This window comes from Octopus bimaculoides, chromosome 12 (assembly GCF_046866305.1).
Source record: "Octopus bimaculoides isolate indiv1 chromosome 12, ASM4686630v1, whole genome shotgun sequence".
Classification (NCBI taxonomy): domain Eukaryota; kingdom Metazoa; phylum Mollusca; class Cephalopoda; order Octopoda; family Octopodidae; genus Octopus; species Octopus bimaculoides.
The window spans coordinates 58,870,551-58,889,843 of NC_142939.1; the positions used below are offsets into that span (position 1 = coordinate 58,870,551).

Below are 19,293 nucleotides of genomic sequence, written 5' to 3' on the forward strand. Positions count from 1 at the left end.
TAGACTGCAGGCAAAATATTGCTTTACAAAAGAATTGTATTTATAGAAACTAATTTTAGTGATATAAAAAATAAATTTAAAATTACATTTAATTAAATTTTTCTGTGGTTATTAGTAGTGCCATACAAAGGTTGGTGAATAGTATTGGCTACACTTTCACTTGAAGAATAAGTCAACAAGAACAACCTATGACTTGCTTAGAAAGCATTTGGATGTATAAGCACAATCATCATCATCATCAGTATCATCGTTAATTTACATCCATACAGCTATGGGTTAGATATGTTGTCGTGATCCAATTCTTCTACCCTCCTTGATAGCTTGGAGGATCACATTTCAGTTGTATGCTCCATATTTGCTTGGCTTCTATGGTCGGATGCCCTTCCTAACACCAACCATTGTACAGAGTGTGGTGGGTAATTTAGGTTCCAGTTGAGCACTTGGGGTGAGATTAATAGACTAAGTCCTTCCCACTAAAATTGCTGTTCTTGTTCCAGATTTTGAAACCGTAAAGCAGCAAGCTGGGAGAATTGTTAGAGTATCAGACAAAATGCTTTGCAGCATTTGTTCAAGCTCATTTGTCCAAGCTCTGAGTTCGAATCCCATCGAGGTCAACTTTGCCTTTCACCTTTTTGAGGGTCAGTAAAATAAAGTCTTGGTCAAATACTGTGGTTGATGGTATCGACTAATCCCTCCCCTCGAAAATTGCTGGCCTTGTGGCAGTCAAGTAGTGGAATCAATGTAATTGACTTCCCCCTCCCCTCAAAATTGCTGGCCTTGTGCCAAAATTAGAAAGAATTTTTAGTATCCATCTATCCATGCATTTTCTCTCTATCCATTATTCCTGGGAGGCTAAGCACTTCCTCCGTAGTATCCTATCAGCAGCAACCACTATTAGGACTTTCCAGCTGGTTTCTCAAACATGACCAATGAGACCATGGTTGTTATCCAACCATCTTAATTCTTGGTCTCTTGCCAGTTAGCTTGGCTTCAAGAATCTGTTCTGCAATTCCCTCTTGGGACATTCTAATCGTATGTCCTTAGTACTGGATCTGTGGCATTTTCAATGCAGAGAGAAAGCATCTCGATCTGGGGAGACTCCCTACTCTCTGAGCTATACACCTTGTATTATTATCATTATTATTATTACTATTATTATTATTATTATTATTATTATTATTAGCAGGTGGCACATAAAATACACCATCTTGAGCGTGGGCGTTGCCAGTACAGCCTGACTGGCCTTCGTGCGGGTGACACGTAAAAGCACCCACTACACTCTCTGAGTGGTTGGCGTTAGGAAGGGCATCCAGCTGTAGAAACTCTGCCAAATCAGATTGGAGCCTGGTGTAGCCATCTGGTGTAGCCATCTGGTGTAGCCATCTGGTGTAGCCATCTGGTTTCACCAATCCTCAGTCAAATTGTCCAACCGATGCTAGCATGGAAAGCAGACGTTAAACGACGATGATGATGATGATGAGTAGTAGTAGTAGTAGTAGTAGTAGTAGTTAGGTGGTGAGTTGGCAAAATCATTAGCACACTGAAAATGCTAAGCAGTATTTCACCTGTCGCTACGTTTTGAGTTCAAATTCTGCCGAGGTGGACTTTGCCTTTCATCCTTTTTGGGGGTCGATAAATTAAGTACCAGTGAAACACTGGGGGGGAGGGGGTCTATGTAATCGACTAGTCCCCACCTCACCCCCACGCCACCCCAAAATTTCAGGTCTTGTGCCTTTAGTAGAAAGGATTATTATTATTATTATCCTTATCATCAGCATAAATTTACAATGACTGATTAGTGCTGTAAGTCTACATTACCTATAATGTCAAAAATTTCTGTCCCTTCACATTCCTTCAAACTTTACCTAATATCACATCATTAATGAGTGGTGTGGCTTCACTCACATTCCTTTGTTTCTCTAACTATAGAAATTATTGTTATTATTATTATTATCTTTTTTTATAAATGCTACTTTATACATTTAGCTTATATATTCTCTGTTCCCCCACACTGTTCCTATTTCCTGTTACCTTGTATTACATGTAGTTAGGAATTGTTTCTGTGTAATTATATGGATTGGCTCTCTTTCAGTTACTACTCTCAGCTCATTATTATTATTATTATTATTATTATTATAGAATGTCCAGTTTTGTTCTGTTTCAGAAGCTTTGCAATAACAGAACCTACCAGCAACATATATATATGTTTGTTTGTATATATTTATGTATGTATATATGTGAGTATGCGTATGTATGTATGTATAACACACATGCATATGCATACCTACATTCATTCATACATGCTGTGGAATTTTTTTTTAGTTTCCAGTCCAACGTTGTTTTAAGAAACATGCCAATTTAGTATTACTGTTGTTGTTGTTGCTGCTGCTAATGTTGTTCTTGTTGCTGATGAAGGAGACGTTCATTTAAAGGAAGGTTTTTTGATTCACTTGTTGGATGCCCCAACTGAATATCCATGAATAAATGTCTGTTTCTTTTATTTACTCATACAGGAGCTCCATACTTTTCATGTAAGTCCCAAATGCACATAATTCAACTGCTTACTGTTAAATGCTTCACCATCACCAGTGAACAGCTACAGTTAAATAACAATCCTTTTACTACCATTACTACTTTCCCCTCTATCTATCCGACCTATGTACATATATATATATATATATATATATATATATATATATATATATATATATATATATAATATAATATAATATAATATATATATATGTATATATATAATATATATGTGTATATATATATATATATATATATATATGATATATATAGGGGTGGACAAAGGTAGGTAGGCAGTTGCTTAAAATGAATAGAATGTTCTTTTCGTTTCTCTATTTCTTTTTTTGGATAAGAATGTAAAGAACATTCCATTGATATTAAGCAACTGTATTTCTACTTTTGCCTACTCCTGTATATTAATATTATATATATATATATATATATATATATATATATATATATATATGTATGTATGTATATCATATATATTAATATTATATATATATATATATTAGCTTGCATGTGATGCGGCTTCAGCTGAGAGTGTGTTGTGTGTTCCAGTACAATTGCATGCCATTTATTGAATCTCCAAAACAGTTCCTAAATATAATCCTAGAAGTATATTGTGCTTCATGTTTTAGCTACCGTAATACTAAAGGCTCTTAGGTAAGCAGTATTGTTTCCTCGTTATTCACATTCATCAAGACATCTAAAATAATAAAACAGTATTTAAGATCATCGTCATCATTTAATGTTCGCCTTCCATGCTGGCATGAGTTGGATGATTTGATTGGAACTCCTAAGCTGGAGAGCTGCACCTGGTCCCAGTTTGATTTGGCATGGTTTCTATGGCTGGATGCTCTTCTTAATGCCAACCACTCCGAGAGTATAATGGGTACCATTTACATGACACTAGCAATGGTCACTACTATGATTTCACCTGGTTTGACAAGTCTTCTCAATCACAGCATATCGTCAAGGTCTTGGTCACCTGTCATCACCTCCATGAAGCTCAACATTCGAAGACGATGCTTCAAAAAAAAAGATGTTGGTCATGTAGTTGATGATGTTGATATTCTTTGTCATCAAACATCAGAAGATAATTCTTCCTTGAAGTTAAACAGCAAAACCTTTGGCTTATGGTGGCAAGTTGAGATAAGCTCAGATTGTTTTGTTTTTTGTTTTTGTTTTCTTTTCTGTTCAAGATTAGAGTTGGGTAGAACATGATGTGGATCCTTTATATGTCATAAAATTTATAGAAAAGGTGGTTAAAGTTGATTAAATCAATCAACAGTATTTGACTGCTACTTGTATCATCAAGCCCAGAAGGATGAGAGTTAAAATTGACCTCCACATAAACTTGGCATCTAAAATGGCAATGCAAAAAGAACTTGAATAGTGTTTAATGTCTAGTTTTTGGGGGTAATGATCTAGATTCTAGATGATCAACTATGAATGGAAGAAGTGTACGGCTAGGGTGCTAGAGGAAAGTTTACAATCTTAAAATTTTATCTTCACAACCTTGATGTGATTTTGGACTTTGCTAAGTGTTATAGAGTATGGAAGAATATTATTATATTGTTTGAAATCATAAAGTACTGTCACCGAAACAGGTTGAATGTCCAGTCAGCCATGCCAAATTGTCAGTGTCCAGAGAGCCATGCCCATTTGCCTTGTTCCCTACAAAGTTGATTCAGCTCAACAGCAGCCTGAATTGGGAATGCCAGTTAACCCATTAGCATTTAAACTGGCCATATCCAGCCAAAATGTTCTACCTGTTTTATGTTCAAACTGGCCAGATCTGGCCTCTCACACCTACTCTACATTATCATTCTAAAAATTAACAGTTACCTCATCAAAATGTCACAGCTACAAGATAATGCATGATTAATTCAAAATAATGGGAATTAAAATGTATTACTTTTGATAGAATAATATGAATGGTAAAGGGTTATCAACAAAGATGCCTCTATGTGTTAGCTTGATCTGCTAGGAATAATAGCTTAGTCCTCATTAAAATATTTGCTCTTTGGGAATAGTAATTACAATAGAACCCATGTCTTCTGCTGTTTGTGTTGCCTTACATTCTTCTGTTTCTAAATTTGTGTTTAAGTCTCTGATAAGGCTTTGAAAGATGCAGCATTTCATGTGTTACAAATATTTTTGTTGATCAAGTTTTGTACGTATTTGACTAGTGAAGTTTTTCTGTTCCTTTTGTGTTTGCTATTTAAATTAATCATTAGTATATACTTGTGTTTCGAATCAATATCTCGAATATATGTCTACTGTGTTGCTTGCTCTGGTTATAGATATAAATATAGATAGAACTCCACTTCTCTGCTCTGTTGCTAAGTGTGTGAATTATGCTTCTACAGTCACCTTGTTGCTAACATCATGTACAAATAAATACACACACACACACACACATTACTCATTTCATCAGTTGATGTTTCGTAGCTCCATCTTTACTGAGTTGTACACCCACACATGCATACTCAAGAGCACACACATATACATCTATATATCTTCGTTATTGTTTGAAAGCTACATGTCCAAACTACCTAGGATTGTGTTTCATAGCTGGGTTCTTTTCCTGCAACCAACCCTTTTACTCACTCATTGAAACAATCAGAGATGCAGTTTATCAATGTGTGTATCATGGAAGCTGGATGCACACAGTAATGTGTGTATTTACATACATACACACATAAATACACACAAATATACATGCACACATAAATAAATAAATAAATGAATGAATGAATGAATTAATTAATTCACTAGGAACTCTGAGGAGCAGCAATGTGAAGCCTAGATGAATGAATAAGTAAACTCTGTTATATGTTTTGCATACTCTTCTTACTCTGTTGTACTCTAAAATCATCGTTAAAGTCACACACTTCAGAGAGAGAGAGAATGAGAGAAGATGGGAGAGAGATGGTCGTCCAAGTTGGTAAGAAGCAAGGCTAATAACTGCATGAGATGCTGGTGACTATTTACTGCCAATGGTTCCTGTGATGTTGATATAGCCAAAATACCTGACTCTCAGATGGACCAGTCCACATAGCTGCAAATGGACACTACAAGTTTGAATCACCATATCAATATAAGTAACAGCAGCGCTGAGTTCATCTCATTCTGTAGCTTGGACAGGGATGTTTTTTGTGTCAAACTGACATGAGTGAGGTACCTAATGAACCCGTGGGTTATGGGTTCCTGTACATGCACATACACACAGGGGTAAAGACCCCCTTCAGTCATGAATGACCATCGGATTGTACCTAGAAAGTTCCCCTCCGAGGCATGAATCCAGGCAAGGTTGTTTGTGGAAGACCAGCAGTCATCCATGCATACCCCAGTCTACTCTCTCCACACCACTGGTGTTATCCAAGGGAAAGGCAAAGGTCAGTTTGGCTTGGCACCACTCATTTCTACAGATGAGTGAACTGGAGCAAAATGAAATAAAGTGTCTTGCTTAAAAACACAACACTCAACCTGGTCTGGGAATCGAACTCACTACCTCATGATTGTAAGCCTAAAGCTCTAACCACTGAGCCATGCTACCCGCTACACACACACAAGTATACACACATACAAGGTGGTTGTCTCATTAGCATGTTGGATAGATTGCCTAGCAGTATTCCTTCCAGCTCTCTCTGTTCAGTGTTCAAATCCTGCTATGGCCCACTACTGCTGTTAGTTGCTCCTCTTGATGATAATGATGCTGATGTTATGGAACAAGATGGGGCTCTGTTAAGTTTTGGAAGTGGCCATGGCACTGTATGTCACAGCAGTGCCCCTACTATTCTACCAGGAGTTGAGGACCCAAGGAAGGGAAGAAAATACATGTGCACACACACACACACACACACACACACACACACACACACAAATTCACTCTTTTACTAATTGCTGGTATAACTTCTGTCTCCTCTTAGTTTCCAAATGTAGCCAGCCATTGTTCATCATCTTGGATAGCATCTTCCCCTTTAGTTTTTCCTCTCCCTCTCTAGACAGATGTATCCCTAGATAAATAAGGTGTTCAGTGTATCCAATGTTAGCACAGATCTGCAGTGTGTTGGTTTGTTTACTCTCACGGGCGATATTTACAGCTGTGTACACATCATTACTTCATTATTGTGGAGGTTGAAGTACAGAGTTCTCTTGTACAATACATCTCAGCTACACCATGTTGGTTCAGGACCCTCTCTACTGTACTACCTTGGTATAAATCTGTCTCCTATCTTTACACATATCTATATCCACTACACTATGATGCTACACTTCTTTAATGATTCTCTTGGTATAAGTCTGTCTCTTACTCAACTAATTGGTTGTTTGAAATCTGTTTCCCATTATTGTTTAATTGGTACAGTTGTGTCTTCATTCCATTTTCTTTTTCTCTTTATATTGTCTTGGAGTGTTTTCACTGCACTGTTTAAGTAAATACATACATGATATAAAAAAAAAAAAACACTATTTCATTCTACCCAATTCTTAATGATAAATAAATAACGAGGTAGATATGAGAGACCTACATATTTTACTCTTTATTTATTGGCAATCTACTTTTTTCTTTTCTTTTTAAAGTTCAATTTTAAAATTTCAGATTTGGTCAAACCATTCATGTTTCTATATTTCTGTTTATATCTGAAAATACATTTTTTTTGCAAGTTTTGAATATTTTCTAAAAAAAAAAATTTTAAAAAAACACAATTTATGTAACATTATTTGACAACAAATTAACATATTTTGTTGTTACTGTTGTTGTTGTTCCTTGAAAAGATCAACAGGAAACTAAAATCTAACAAAATTACTCAGCAGGTCTGGTTGTTTTGTATGATCCTTGAAGAAGTCCCGTTACTTCTTGTTTTTATAACTAAAACTGTGTTGTTTTGATCACAATTATAACTAATCAATTAATTAATCTTTTGCCTTGAAGAGGAATCATTGTCACTATTTTTGGTATGTCTTGAATGATTAAACTATTTACCTCTTCTCCAACAGACTACAACGTATTTGAGCCTACCATTTCAAACTAAAGAAATATTCATGATATTTAACCTTTTAGCATTTAAACCAGCCACATACCTGGCCAAAATATTCTGTTTTATGTTCAAACTGGCCTTATCCATCCTCTCACACCTACATTACAATGTTAGTCTTATCATCAAAATCTCAAGGCTACAAGATAATGCAGGATTAATTCAAAACAATTTGAATAAATTAGTGTTATATTTGATAGAATAACCTGAATGCTACAGAGTTGATATTTAATCCTTCAGTGCTTACCCAAGTGAATTGCAGTTCCCTGTAGTACCTACGTACATCTACATGAATTGAGCCAATGGAAGTTGTCTTTATTGAGGTTACTCAGTGAAAACCTCAAGACAGAGGGCAAGCTACTAAACTTTTAACAAATGGATCAGCACTAACGTAACTTCCTTGGTTAGATGTGACTCATAATTTTCATTTTTTTTTTCTGTGTTTTAATATATATATATATCATCATCATCATCATCATTTAACGTCTGCTTTCCATGCTAGCATGGGTTGGACGATTTGACTGAGGACTGGTGAAACCAGATGGCTACACCAGGCCCCAATCTGATTTGGCAGAGTTTCTACAGCTGGATGCCCTTCCTAACGCCAACCACTCCAAGTGTGTAGTGGGTACTTTTACGTGCCACCAGCACAAGGGCCAGTCAGGCGGAACTGGCAACGGCCATGCTCAAAATGGTGTATTTTACGTGCCATCCACACAAGAGCCAGTCCAAGGGCACCGGCAACGATCTCGCTCAAAAGTCCTTACACATGCCACGGGCACAAGTGCCAGAAAGGCGACGCTGGGCACGAAAAGAACAGTGATGATTTATTTTTAATAATTATTTATAATAATATCCTACCTGTCAAGACATGTGTTCAGGTGTTATGTTTTTAACTCTGGAACAAAAATTTTCAAAGCCATGATTGAAATCTTTTAATACACTGAAACAATTTTGAGTGTTAGGCTCTCAACAAGCTTAAAATTGTGGAGCAGAATTGAAGATGCAGTTGAAATCTTGAACATTATGAAACCATACCAAGAAGATTTATAAATTTATGCATCAAAACAGAAACAAAAATTTTGGAAAAAACAAGGAATTCCCCCAAGCTCCTCATATTCCATTATATAGAATCTTTGCCACAACTAAATTGAATAAATAGTTCATGCATTCTTCTAGACAATTTGTGTGAAACTGACCAATCAAACCATTTTCTGTTGCAAAGCACAAGACATTGTGTGTGTGTTTTACATACACACATACACTCGCACATGTATATAAACACATGCTCATGCACACACACACACACACACAGAATTATTATTTCTATTCTTTATTGTCTTCAGCATATCAACTGTGTTTTCCTGATTGAATGTTTTCTTTTTGATTTGTAAAAATCTTGTGTTGAAACAGATGTTGTTGTACCTGGGAAGGTCATTTTACTAATGAAGTGTGAAAAACACTGTTAACCAATTAATGAATCACTTGTTTGGTCAATCAATTTAATCAATTGGTTAATTAGAGTTCATTTCATTGCAGTGAGCAACCTTAACGATGACACACCTTCATCAGTTCTTCTTCATAGAAAAAGAGCTGCTGACAGCGCATCATTAATAAGATTATAGATTGCAACAAAAGGACCCAAATAAACTGATTTACTGACCAAGCAAGTGATTAGTTAATTGGTTAACTGATAACAATAATGATAAAAAGAATTGAAATACAACCAGTGCTTGTGTATTTATTGGCAAACTGACCCTTCCAAAACACATAATTGAATGTTCCTTGCTTAATGTCAGCTATCTGTAGCTAAAGAGTTATGTTTCTTTTTTTTTGTGACCCTTCATTTAGTTTATTGCTGAGCAAGTGATTGATATTGCTTCCCTGCATTATTGCTACATTCAGTTCCTCCATCCATTTCTTGAGATGGAAATGTTTTGTCATTGAATGATGCTGCTTTATCATCAAGCACTATTGTTGTTGTTGTGAACTCCCGAACTTCTGTTGGGCTTTAATGTCTTTCACATAACTTCATAGCTTGTTTCATCATCATCATCATCACCATCATCATTGTCATTACTCCCTTTACTCTTTTACTTGTTTCAGTCTTTTGACTGTGGCCATGCTGGAGCACCGCCTTTAGTCGAATCAAATCGATCCCAGGACTTATTCTTTAGAAGCCTAGTACTTATTCTATCAGTCTCTTTTGCCGAACTGCTAAGTTACGGGGACATAAACACACAGCCATCAGTTGTCAAGCGATGCTGGGGGGACAAACACAAACACATACACACACATACACACATATATATATATATATATATACATATATACAACGGGCTTCTTTCAGTTTCCATCTACCAAATCCACTCACAAGGCTTTGGTCGGCCCGAGGCTATAGTAGAAGACACTTGCCCAAGGTGCTACGCAGTGGGACTGAACCCGGGACCATGTGGTTGGTAAGCAAGCTACTTACCACACAGCCACTCCTACGCCTATTATTAGACTTATTGTTAGTGGCATCATCACCATCACCACCCATCATCATTGTCACTAACACTACAATCATCATCATCATCATTACAGTCCTCCACTACTGTTATCATTATTGTTGTCATCAACATCATCATCATTTTCACCTCCATTGTCATCATCATCACCACCATCATCATCATGGTCTCTATTATCATTATCATTAGTTGTCGTCATCACCATCATCATCATCATTATCATTGTCACCGCCAGCACCACCATCATCATCATCATTGTTGAATTTGATGATGTCATTCTTTTAGTTGTGGTTGATTCTGTTTTCTGCATCAACAACATTAAAGAAACCAACTGTCAAAACGTCGGAGGCTGTTTTTTTTTTTTTATAAATTTCATTTAATTTTAAAATCATTATGAATGAAGAGAAATAAACCAAGCCTACAAATTAAGTAAATAAATAAATAAAACAAGGCAGTTGTTAGCTTGAGTTAATTAACAACAGCATATGTATTGATTTCTTAATGAGATACAACAGTATTATAATCATAGCAGAAATGTGATTTTGTGATATTCATGCCTTTCTCAGTGATGTTATTAACATAGATGACGTGAAACAGCCACAACTGCGAAATGAAACTTAGCAGTGAAATAATTAATTTTATATCCTACTTTATAAATAATAGCATCGTTAATTAGAGGTTTTTTAACAAGCCAAATACTTATTATAATTCTGATGGTGGTGGACCATATTTGAAGATCTAAAGATATTCTTTGTTGTTATAGTTTGGTGAAAGATATAAACATATAGGCGCAGGAATGGCTGTGTGGTAAGTAGCTTGCTTACCAACCACATGGTTCTGGGTTCAGTCCCACTGTGTGGCACCTTGGGCAAGTGTCTTCTACTATAGCCTCGGGCCAACCAAAGAAAGCCTTGAGAGTGGATTTGGTAGACAGAAACTGAAAGAAGCCTGTCGTATATATGTATATATATATATGTATGTGTGTATATGTTGTGTACCTGTGTTTGTCCCCCCAACATTGCTTGACAACCGATGCTGGTGTGTTTAGGTCCCCGTAACTTAGCGGTTCGGCAAAAAGAGACCGATAGAATAAGTACTAGGCTTCCAAAGAATAAGTCCTGGGATCGATTTGATTCGACTAAAGGCGGTGCTCCGGCATGGCCGCAGTCAAACGACTGAAACAAGTAAAAGAATAAAAGAATATATGTATACATCTATCAATGGTCATCATTTTGCATCCACTTTCCATGTTGGCATGTTTTGGACTGGTCATTTCTGCTCTCCTTGATTAGTCAGGTCAAGGGACCATGTCTCATTCATGTTTCATTTTAGCTTGGTTTCTACAGCTGGATGTCCTTCCTAACAGAGTAGATTGACACCAGCATTCGAGAGGATGGGTTAAGAAAGTGATGGCTAGCCAAGAGTAGATAATAGGGTGAGAGTGAATGAAAGATTTCAATACCAAATAGCCAGTGGGAGGGGTATGAGTAGAGAGCATGAAATATGTGTGTGTGTGTGTGTGTGTGTGTGTTGTTAAGAAGCTTGTTTTGCAACCACATGGTAAGTAAAAGATTTTAAAAATTGTTTGTTTGTGTGTGTGTGTATACATATACATATATACACACTCTTTTACTCTTTACTCTTTTACTTGTTTCAGTCATTTGACTGTGGCCATGCTGGAGCACCGCCTTTAGTCGAGCAAATCGACCCCGTAACCCTAGTACTTATTCTATCGGTCTCTTTTGCCGAACCGCTAATTTACGGGGGACACACCAGCATCGGTTGTCAAGCAATGTTGGGGAAACAAACACAGACACACAAACATACATATATATATATATATATATATATATATATATATATATATATACACACATTTATACGACAGGCTTCTTTCAGTTTCCGTCTACCAAATCCACTCACAAGGCTTTGGTCGGCCCGACACTTGCCCAAGGTGCCACACAGTGGGACTGAACCCAGAACCATGTGGTTCGAAAGCAAGCTACTTACCACACAGCCACTCCTACACACACACGTTTTTTTAAAAATCTATATATGTATATATATAATAGTGTATAAACAATTTATGTATTTATACACGAAAGAGGCAGAAAGGGCAGTTGAAGCCCAAACCACAAATAAGAGCAATTTCAAAGGCAAATGAGAATAAAAATATTTTTGTAGTTACCCTCAGACTTGAGTTTCTGTATCACTGGTGTGAACATTTCTCTAAATTTTCTACCCTTATTATATATATACATACATACATACATACATATATATATATATATATATATATATATATATATATACAAGAATAAGGGCAGAGAATCGTCAATTAATAATAGAATTAATAATTAACAATTTTGCCAAGTAGTTCAGTATGAAAAAAACCTTTATCGGTAAAACTAGTAGTTTGGAATCAGTAGTTCTTTGACTGCTATTTCTAAATTTTCAGTATGTTGGAGAAGCAACTCAATTGCTAATCCCTGTATATTTATAATTATATATATATATATATATATATATATATATATATATATGTATATATATGTATGTATATATAAGATGGTTTCTGCAGAGTTTTTGTCTCCCTAATTCCTCTCAGAAAATATTGGTCAACCCAAGGTTATAAAAGCTGAGACTTGCTGAAGATGTCATGCAGAGGAATCAACACCAGAGTTGCATGGTTACAAAGCAAACTTCTCAATACCATAAGTGCCAGATCATATATCAATAATAATGCTATTCATAAATTTATTGATTACTTTTGCCAAAGCACAAGGCCAATTTTTTTCTGTTAACAATATTGATCCTGATATATTACTGGTGTTTAAACCAATAGTTTCTGTGGAATGAAAGACAAAAAAATTGATCAGTGCTAGACGTCAACTGAAACAAATAATTTATGTAAATCAACACCTTAATACAGTTGCTTATATATTTGGTAATTAGTCCATCTGAAATACAATGGAACTTTTTGTAGAAGTCTACCCCTAAATATATTACTGGTACTTATACTATACATATGTGAAAGTATTTGGCATGGTGGTTAGGCATTGCACTCATGGTCACAAAATTATGGTTTCAATTCCCAAACTGGCAGTGTGTTCTTGAGCAAAACACTTCATTTCACATTGCTCCGGTCCACTCAACTGTATCTGTGTAACCCTGCAACAGACACTGGCATCCCATTCAGAGGTAATGTTCACCTGCCCACCTATCTAGTGAGGTGGCATTATTAGAAAGCTACAATAGCATAAGGAAGCACATTGTGATCAGCAATGTATAACAACATTCAATAGTCTCGTCCATACAGGGATACATTGATATTATATTTATAGATGCTTATCCACATGACCGACCAGGCTATTAGATGTTGTTACACATTGCTGGTCACTATGTGCTTTTTGCATTGTTTTAGCCTTCAAATGACGCCACCCCACTGGCTAGGCAAGCAGGTCCCTGATAGAAGGGGGACTAGAGCAACGTGAAAGCAAAGTGTTTTGCTCAAGAACACAAAGCACTGTCCAATCAAGGAATCGAACCCACTCTCTGGTGATCATGAGTGCAACGGCCTAACCACCAGACCATGCGCTTTCACAGATACTCTTTACTCTTTTACTTGTTTCACTCATTTGACTGCGGCCATGCTGGAGCACCGCTTTTTAGTCGATCAGATCGACCCCAGGACTTATTCTTTGGAAGCCTAGTACTTATTCTATCGGTCTCTCTTTTGCCGAACCGCTAAGTTACAGGGACGTAAACACACCAGCGTCGGTTGTCAAGTGATGTTGAGGAGACAAACACACACACACATATATATACATATACATATATATATGACGGGCTTCTTTCAGTTTCCATCTACCAAATCCACTCACAAGGCTTTGGTCGGCCTGAGGCTATAGTAGAAGACACTTGCCCAAGGTGCCACGCAGTGAGACTGAACCCGGAACCATGTGGTTGGTAAGCAAGCTACTTACCACACAGCCACTCCAGCACCTATATGTTTATAATATTGATAAAAGGTAAAGTCTGTTTTGGTGGAATTTGAATGCAGAACATAGAGAAATGAAACTAAATATTCCAAAAGAGGGACTGTTATAAGCATCTGTGAAGGCGCATGGTCTGGTGGTGAGGCTGTAACACTCATGATCACTAGAGAGTGGGTTCAATTCCCTGACTGGACAGTGCTTTTGTTCTTGAGCAAAACTCTTTGCTTCATGTTGCTCTAGTTCCCCTTCTATCAGGGAGGACTGTTGGCCTGGTCGCCTAGCCATTGGGGTGGCATCATTTAGTAATTAGTCTGTTGTGTTGGTTGTACCATTTCTGCTACCATATCTCTCTTTGATTGCATTTTATGGAGAGGATCATGAAAATAGAACCAGTGAAGAGAAATGGGATGAGATGGCTAAGTGAAAAGAGTGATGGAAGTGACTAAGGAAGGAGGTAGAGGAAAAGGAAAGACTGAGAAGGACATAGCTAAAGGTGATGGGGGTGGAAATGAGAGCAAGGGAGCCGAATTAGGAGGGTCGTAAGAGTCAGGGCAAAGTGGAAGAGACTGCCATGGGATCCAGTGCTTTCAAACGCTTGTGTGTGTTTCTCTCTCTATTTGTCCCTGCTACCTCTTGACAACTGGTGTTAGTTTGTTTATGTCCCCCATGGTTTAGCTGTTCTGCAAGAGCGACTGATTAGAATAAGTACCATACTTAAAAATAAAAAAAAACTGGAATTAATTTGTTAGACTAAATGTATTCGAGGTGGTGCCCCAGTATGGCCACAGTCCAATGACTGAAACAAGATTAAGATGAGATCATTTACGTGGGTGTACATATGTGAATGTGAGAACAAATTTAGTCTATTTTAGAACTAAATTTAACCAGTTTTTTTCTTCTTTTTTAATTGTTTGACCTGTTTTATTTTGGTTTCAGTGATCCCATACTCATAGCTCCGTTCTTAGTACTTGACTCTCTCTCTCTCTCTCTCTTTCCTCTCTCCCTCTATTCTCTCTATCTTTTCTTCCTCTCTCTCTCTCTCTCTTCAAAAAATTCTCTTTCTTCTGTTTGATGTTACTCTGATGGTTATTTATCTATTGATTTCTTCACCAAATACCAACGTTTACTGTCTGCAGTTTTATAAATAATCAAATCACACTTATTTATATAACTATTCTTATTTATCTAATTGAAAGACATTGGATTGTTTGTTTTTCTTTCTTCTTTGCATTTTACATTTGTTTTTATTTATTTATTTGTTATTATTATTATTCTTTGCTTTTCTAGTTCGTTAAATTGTATTTTTTTTTAAATCAGAAATTAGTTTCTCTGTTTCTATATTTGATATTGCTAATTGACTAGGAGACACAATGGGGTGTCTTGTTTTTTTTTTTTTTTTTTTTTTTTTTAGGACAAGGAAATATAATTGATTGGTCTTGGTCCAGAATATTTCATTTCCATTATGGACTTCTTGAGTCAACTGGTCCCAGTGCTTATCTCCAGTATCTCTGGCTTTTAGTAGGCAACAGACAAATATTCCCTTCAATAGGACTCTCGTCTGCTGTTAGTAACTTTCTCTTTGGCAGGAATTGAACTTAACCTTGCAAGGGGTGTCCATTTTCTAGTGCAGCCACTTCTTAAAACAGTGACCTATGCCATCCTGTATTGGAGTCTCTACGTAGTTTTTCTCAGTCTGCTAGAAATAGAAGCTAAATCTCTCTAATTCACAAGTGAGTCTTTGAAAAAGAAAAGATGAAAGAAAATGGTATTTAGAGGTACACTATTCAATGTCTGAATATAAATGGAATTGATCATATGTCTGTTTGATCAGGGCTGACCTGAGAGGGTCATGTTACTCAGAGTTTGATGGACCCAGCAATTGAAAAGTTAAGTGTTTGGGTCACAAACACAACTTTATGCCTGTCATATGATGAGAACCGTGGAGGCGCAATGGCCTAGTGGTTAGGGCAGTGGACTCGCAATCATAGGATCGCGGTTTCGATTCCCAGACCGGGCGTTGTGAGTGTTTATTGAGCGAATACACCTAAAGCTCCACGAGGCTCCGGCAGGGGATGATGGTGAACCCTGCTGTACTCTTCCACCACAACTTTCTCTCACTCTTACTTCCTGTTTCTGTTGTGCCTGTAATTCAAAGGGTCAGCCTTGTCACACTGTGTCACACTGAATATACCCGAGAACTACATTAAGGGTACACGTGTCTGTGGAGTGCTCAGCCACTTGCACGTTAATTTCACGAGTAAGCTGTTCCGTTGATCGGATCAACTGGAACCCTCGACGTCGTAAGCGACGGAGTGACAACAACATGATGAGAACCAATGACTCTTTGGTCAGTTGTTTGGACCCTATTGATTGACTGTTTGTACACCTCAGAACTGTCTGGGCTCATGACATGGCCAACCATGGTATTCTCATCCTGTTCATATCTTCTCCTCTGATCACCCTTGTTGCATCCACCCAATCCCTATACCCTGACCTTCATTACCAGAACATGAACCCTCTGGAATTTCCTCCCTACTCATGTCTTTCACACAGATGTTAACTTAAAAAAGTTCATTTATTTACTTAAACCCTTCACTCCGTTGTGCATGGGTCCACCACTCTCAACTCTGGGCTCTTTTCTGTTTTCCATGGTTTTGAATAGTCATTGAGACTTCTGTAACTTTGCTCTTTTTTCTTAGGGAGGGATTCCCCCCCCCCCCCTCTTTTTTTCACCTCTGGGAAGAAGTGGTCCATATTAGTCTGGTTTTATTCCTTTGAAATTATTTGATATATTGTATAATACTTGTAATAATATTTATGTAAATGTATTGTGTTTTTAATCTTTTTATATTTTTTAAATTGACTGTAGTGTATGTTTTTTTTAGAATATTAAGCAATAATAGTTGAACATTATATAACATAGGAGGCCCTGCCAAGAGCTTGCACTTTGCTTGAATAGCTCTCACCAGCCACCACATCACAATGAGAACTGGACCTTCTAGTGATTACAATAGTCCAAGAAGAACATTAAAACATCAGCCTCACCACTGCAGGAGAGCCTGCAAAGGTCATAAGTGTTGCCCCTTCTTCTACTCCCAGTAAGTAAGGAAAAGAAAAATTAATATCTGATTTGTAGTAGAAGGAAAATGATGCTGTGTGATACTCGTACTTTTTGTCTGTAGCATTCTCAGTATCAGAAACATGAATTGGCTTCAACCTGGAATCATCTTCCTCTATAGAATTCACCATGACATGGTTTAGTATTTATTACTTCCATAAGTAAGAACCTTCAGATGTAGTAGATGGTAAAAACTTGTTTTGGGAACACTTCCTGATGTCTTTAGGAAGAAACATCAATTTTCAAACATTTTGTTTATTTCTTGTATATTGCCCTGAATTTCTTGTTTGTTGTTGATGACTGTTGAACTTCAAGGCAAGTCTCTCTGTTTTTCAGCTTCTTCTATGAGTCATGAAAAAATACAGGAACTCAGCCAAGTCCATTTAAACCAACAGGTCAGTTACATACTTTGTTTTTCTTATTTGTGTGTGTGTCCCCGCCCTCCCACTCCTTTGGCTATTCTTAGCATTATAACTGAGAGAATTTATTTACAAATTTGTTGGAATTCAAAGAACTGAATAAATTATGGTAAAAGCAAAGAAGAGTGATGAATATTTAAGAAAGAAGCAAGAATTCAAAATCTACTGCAAGAGTTCTACTCCTGGAAGGAATTATTTAATCTTTTTGTCCATTTAATATCTGTCTCACTGATCAAAAATTATCATATTGATATAAGCTGAGACATTATAAAATTATCAATTAACATACAATAATTTTCTTTCTTGTTTTTTTTTTTTTCTTTTTTCCTTTTCTGTTTTAGGACCAAGCTGCTCATTTGACAGATAAAGTGAAAGCACTGCTTGCTACTTACAATTCTGTGGTATCCTTTTTATATAGAAACAGAAATGTCTTCAAAAATCAACTGATATAACATGATCAAACACTTTTTCTTCTTCTCTTCCTGCAATATTTAAAATTTCATATTCTGCTAATATCAACGAAGCTTTTTTTTTTTTTATCGCTTATCTTCCCAACACTTGCATCACTGAGGTGAGGTACATCAAACCATTCCCATGATCCTCGTCCTATAAAATTCATTCTGTAAAATAAGCTTTGGTCTATTGTTTTTAATGCTAGACTTTTACTATGATATGTATCAGCAGACTTTAGCTGTCACTACACTCATAAATTAATTAGTTTTGTAAGACAGTCGCAGACATCTGTCACATTTTTATAACCTCAAACAAACTTAATTTTTATCATTATTTCAAAAAGATATAACTACATATGTTTTAGTAGTTGATTTGTCACTATTATTCAATATCTGTCACTTCAATAATGTAGTTGATTCCTACTTATACAGAGCGGAGGAGCATTCTGTCACTTACCCAAAAACATATTCCATTTTTATTCCTTGTAACCAGCCTTTTTTTTTTTTTTTTTGCCGCAAAGACCTTCTAGGTAAGAAGAAGCTGACTACTCCTCTTTACTCTTTTACTTGTTTCAGTCATTTTGAAAATAATGAAGAATTTTGTGAAATAACTTTGCCATTTTTAAGCTGGTGTTTGGAACTGAAATTAACATGAAATTTTGATGGAAGGTTTTAATTTAAACCCGGCTGAAACAGGCTCTGGCTCCGTGGTACAAATGTCTTGTTTTCATAAGATTTGAATTAAAATCTTCCACCAAACCTTAATCACAATTTATGTTCCTAACACTAGCTTTATATTTAAAATAATTGAAAGAAACACAGAGCATCTCAAAATAAATACGGTAATGAAAGAGTTAAAACAAGACGCTTTTATCATGGAACCAGGAGTTGTTTCAGGTAGGTTGGTATCAAAATGATTAAGGCCCTAGTACTTTTAGTTTCTTATTACTGTAACCTCTTCAAAGTACTATATTTTCTGCCATACAAGCTGATGTAGTGCAAACATTTAAGCATCATCACTGTCTTTCTCCAAACCCTGCTGCATTTCACATGGAATTTTTGGTCCTCCAAGCACATCTGAATGTGTAAGTCAGCCAGCCTTTTTTTGGCTGTAAATTTTGGCCTGAAAAATTCAACTTGCAATTTGGAATATATATGGTACCTGAGATCTCATGTCACCTTATTCTCATAGCCTCTTTACTTTTAATGATATAATTAT

At 36.4% G+C, this 19,293-nt stretch overlaps 1 protein-coding gene across 8 annotated transcripts in view; it reads left to right on the forward strand.

Annotated features, from left to right (window-relative positions):
- LOC106883605 (dynactin subunit 3) overlaps positions 1-19,293 on the forward strand; it is a 57,699-nt gene that overhangs the window by 36,721 nt on the left and 1,685 nt on the right. For 4 of the 8 annotated variants that reach the window (XM_089361100.1, XM_089361102.1, XM_089361103.1 and 1 more), the window contains 3 exons: positions 2,514-2,531; positions 17,540-17,598; positions 17,964-18,023. In XM_089361100.1, the coding sequence (XP_089217226.1) occupies positions 2,514-2,531; positions 17,540-17,598; positions 17,964-18,023 (137 nt within the window). The remainder of the gene's footprint in view (positions 1-2,513; positions 2,532-17,539; positions 17,599-17,963; positions 18,024-19,293) is intronic. The other 4 variants (XM_089361101.1, XM_089361104.1, XM_089361105.1 and 1 more) reach the window with 1 other exon arrangement.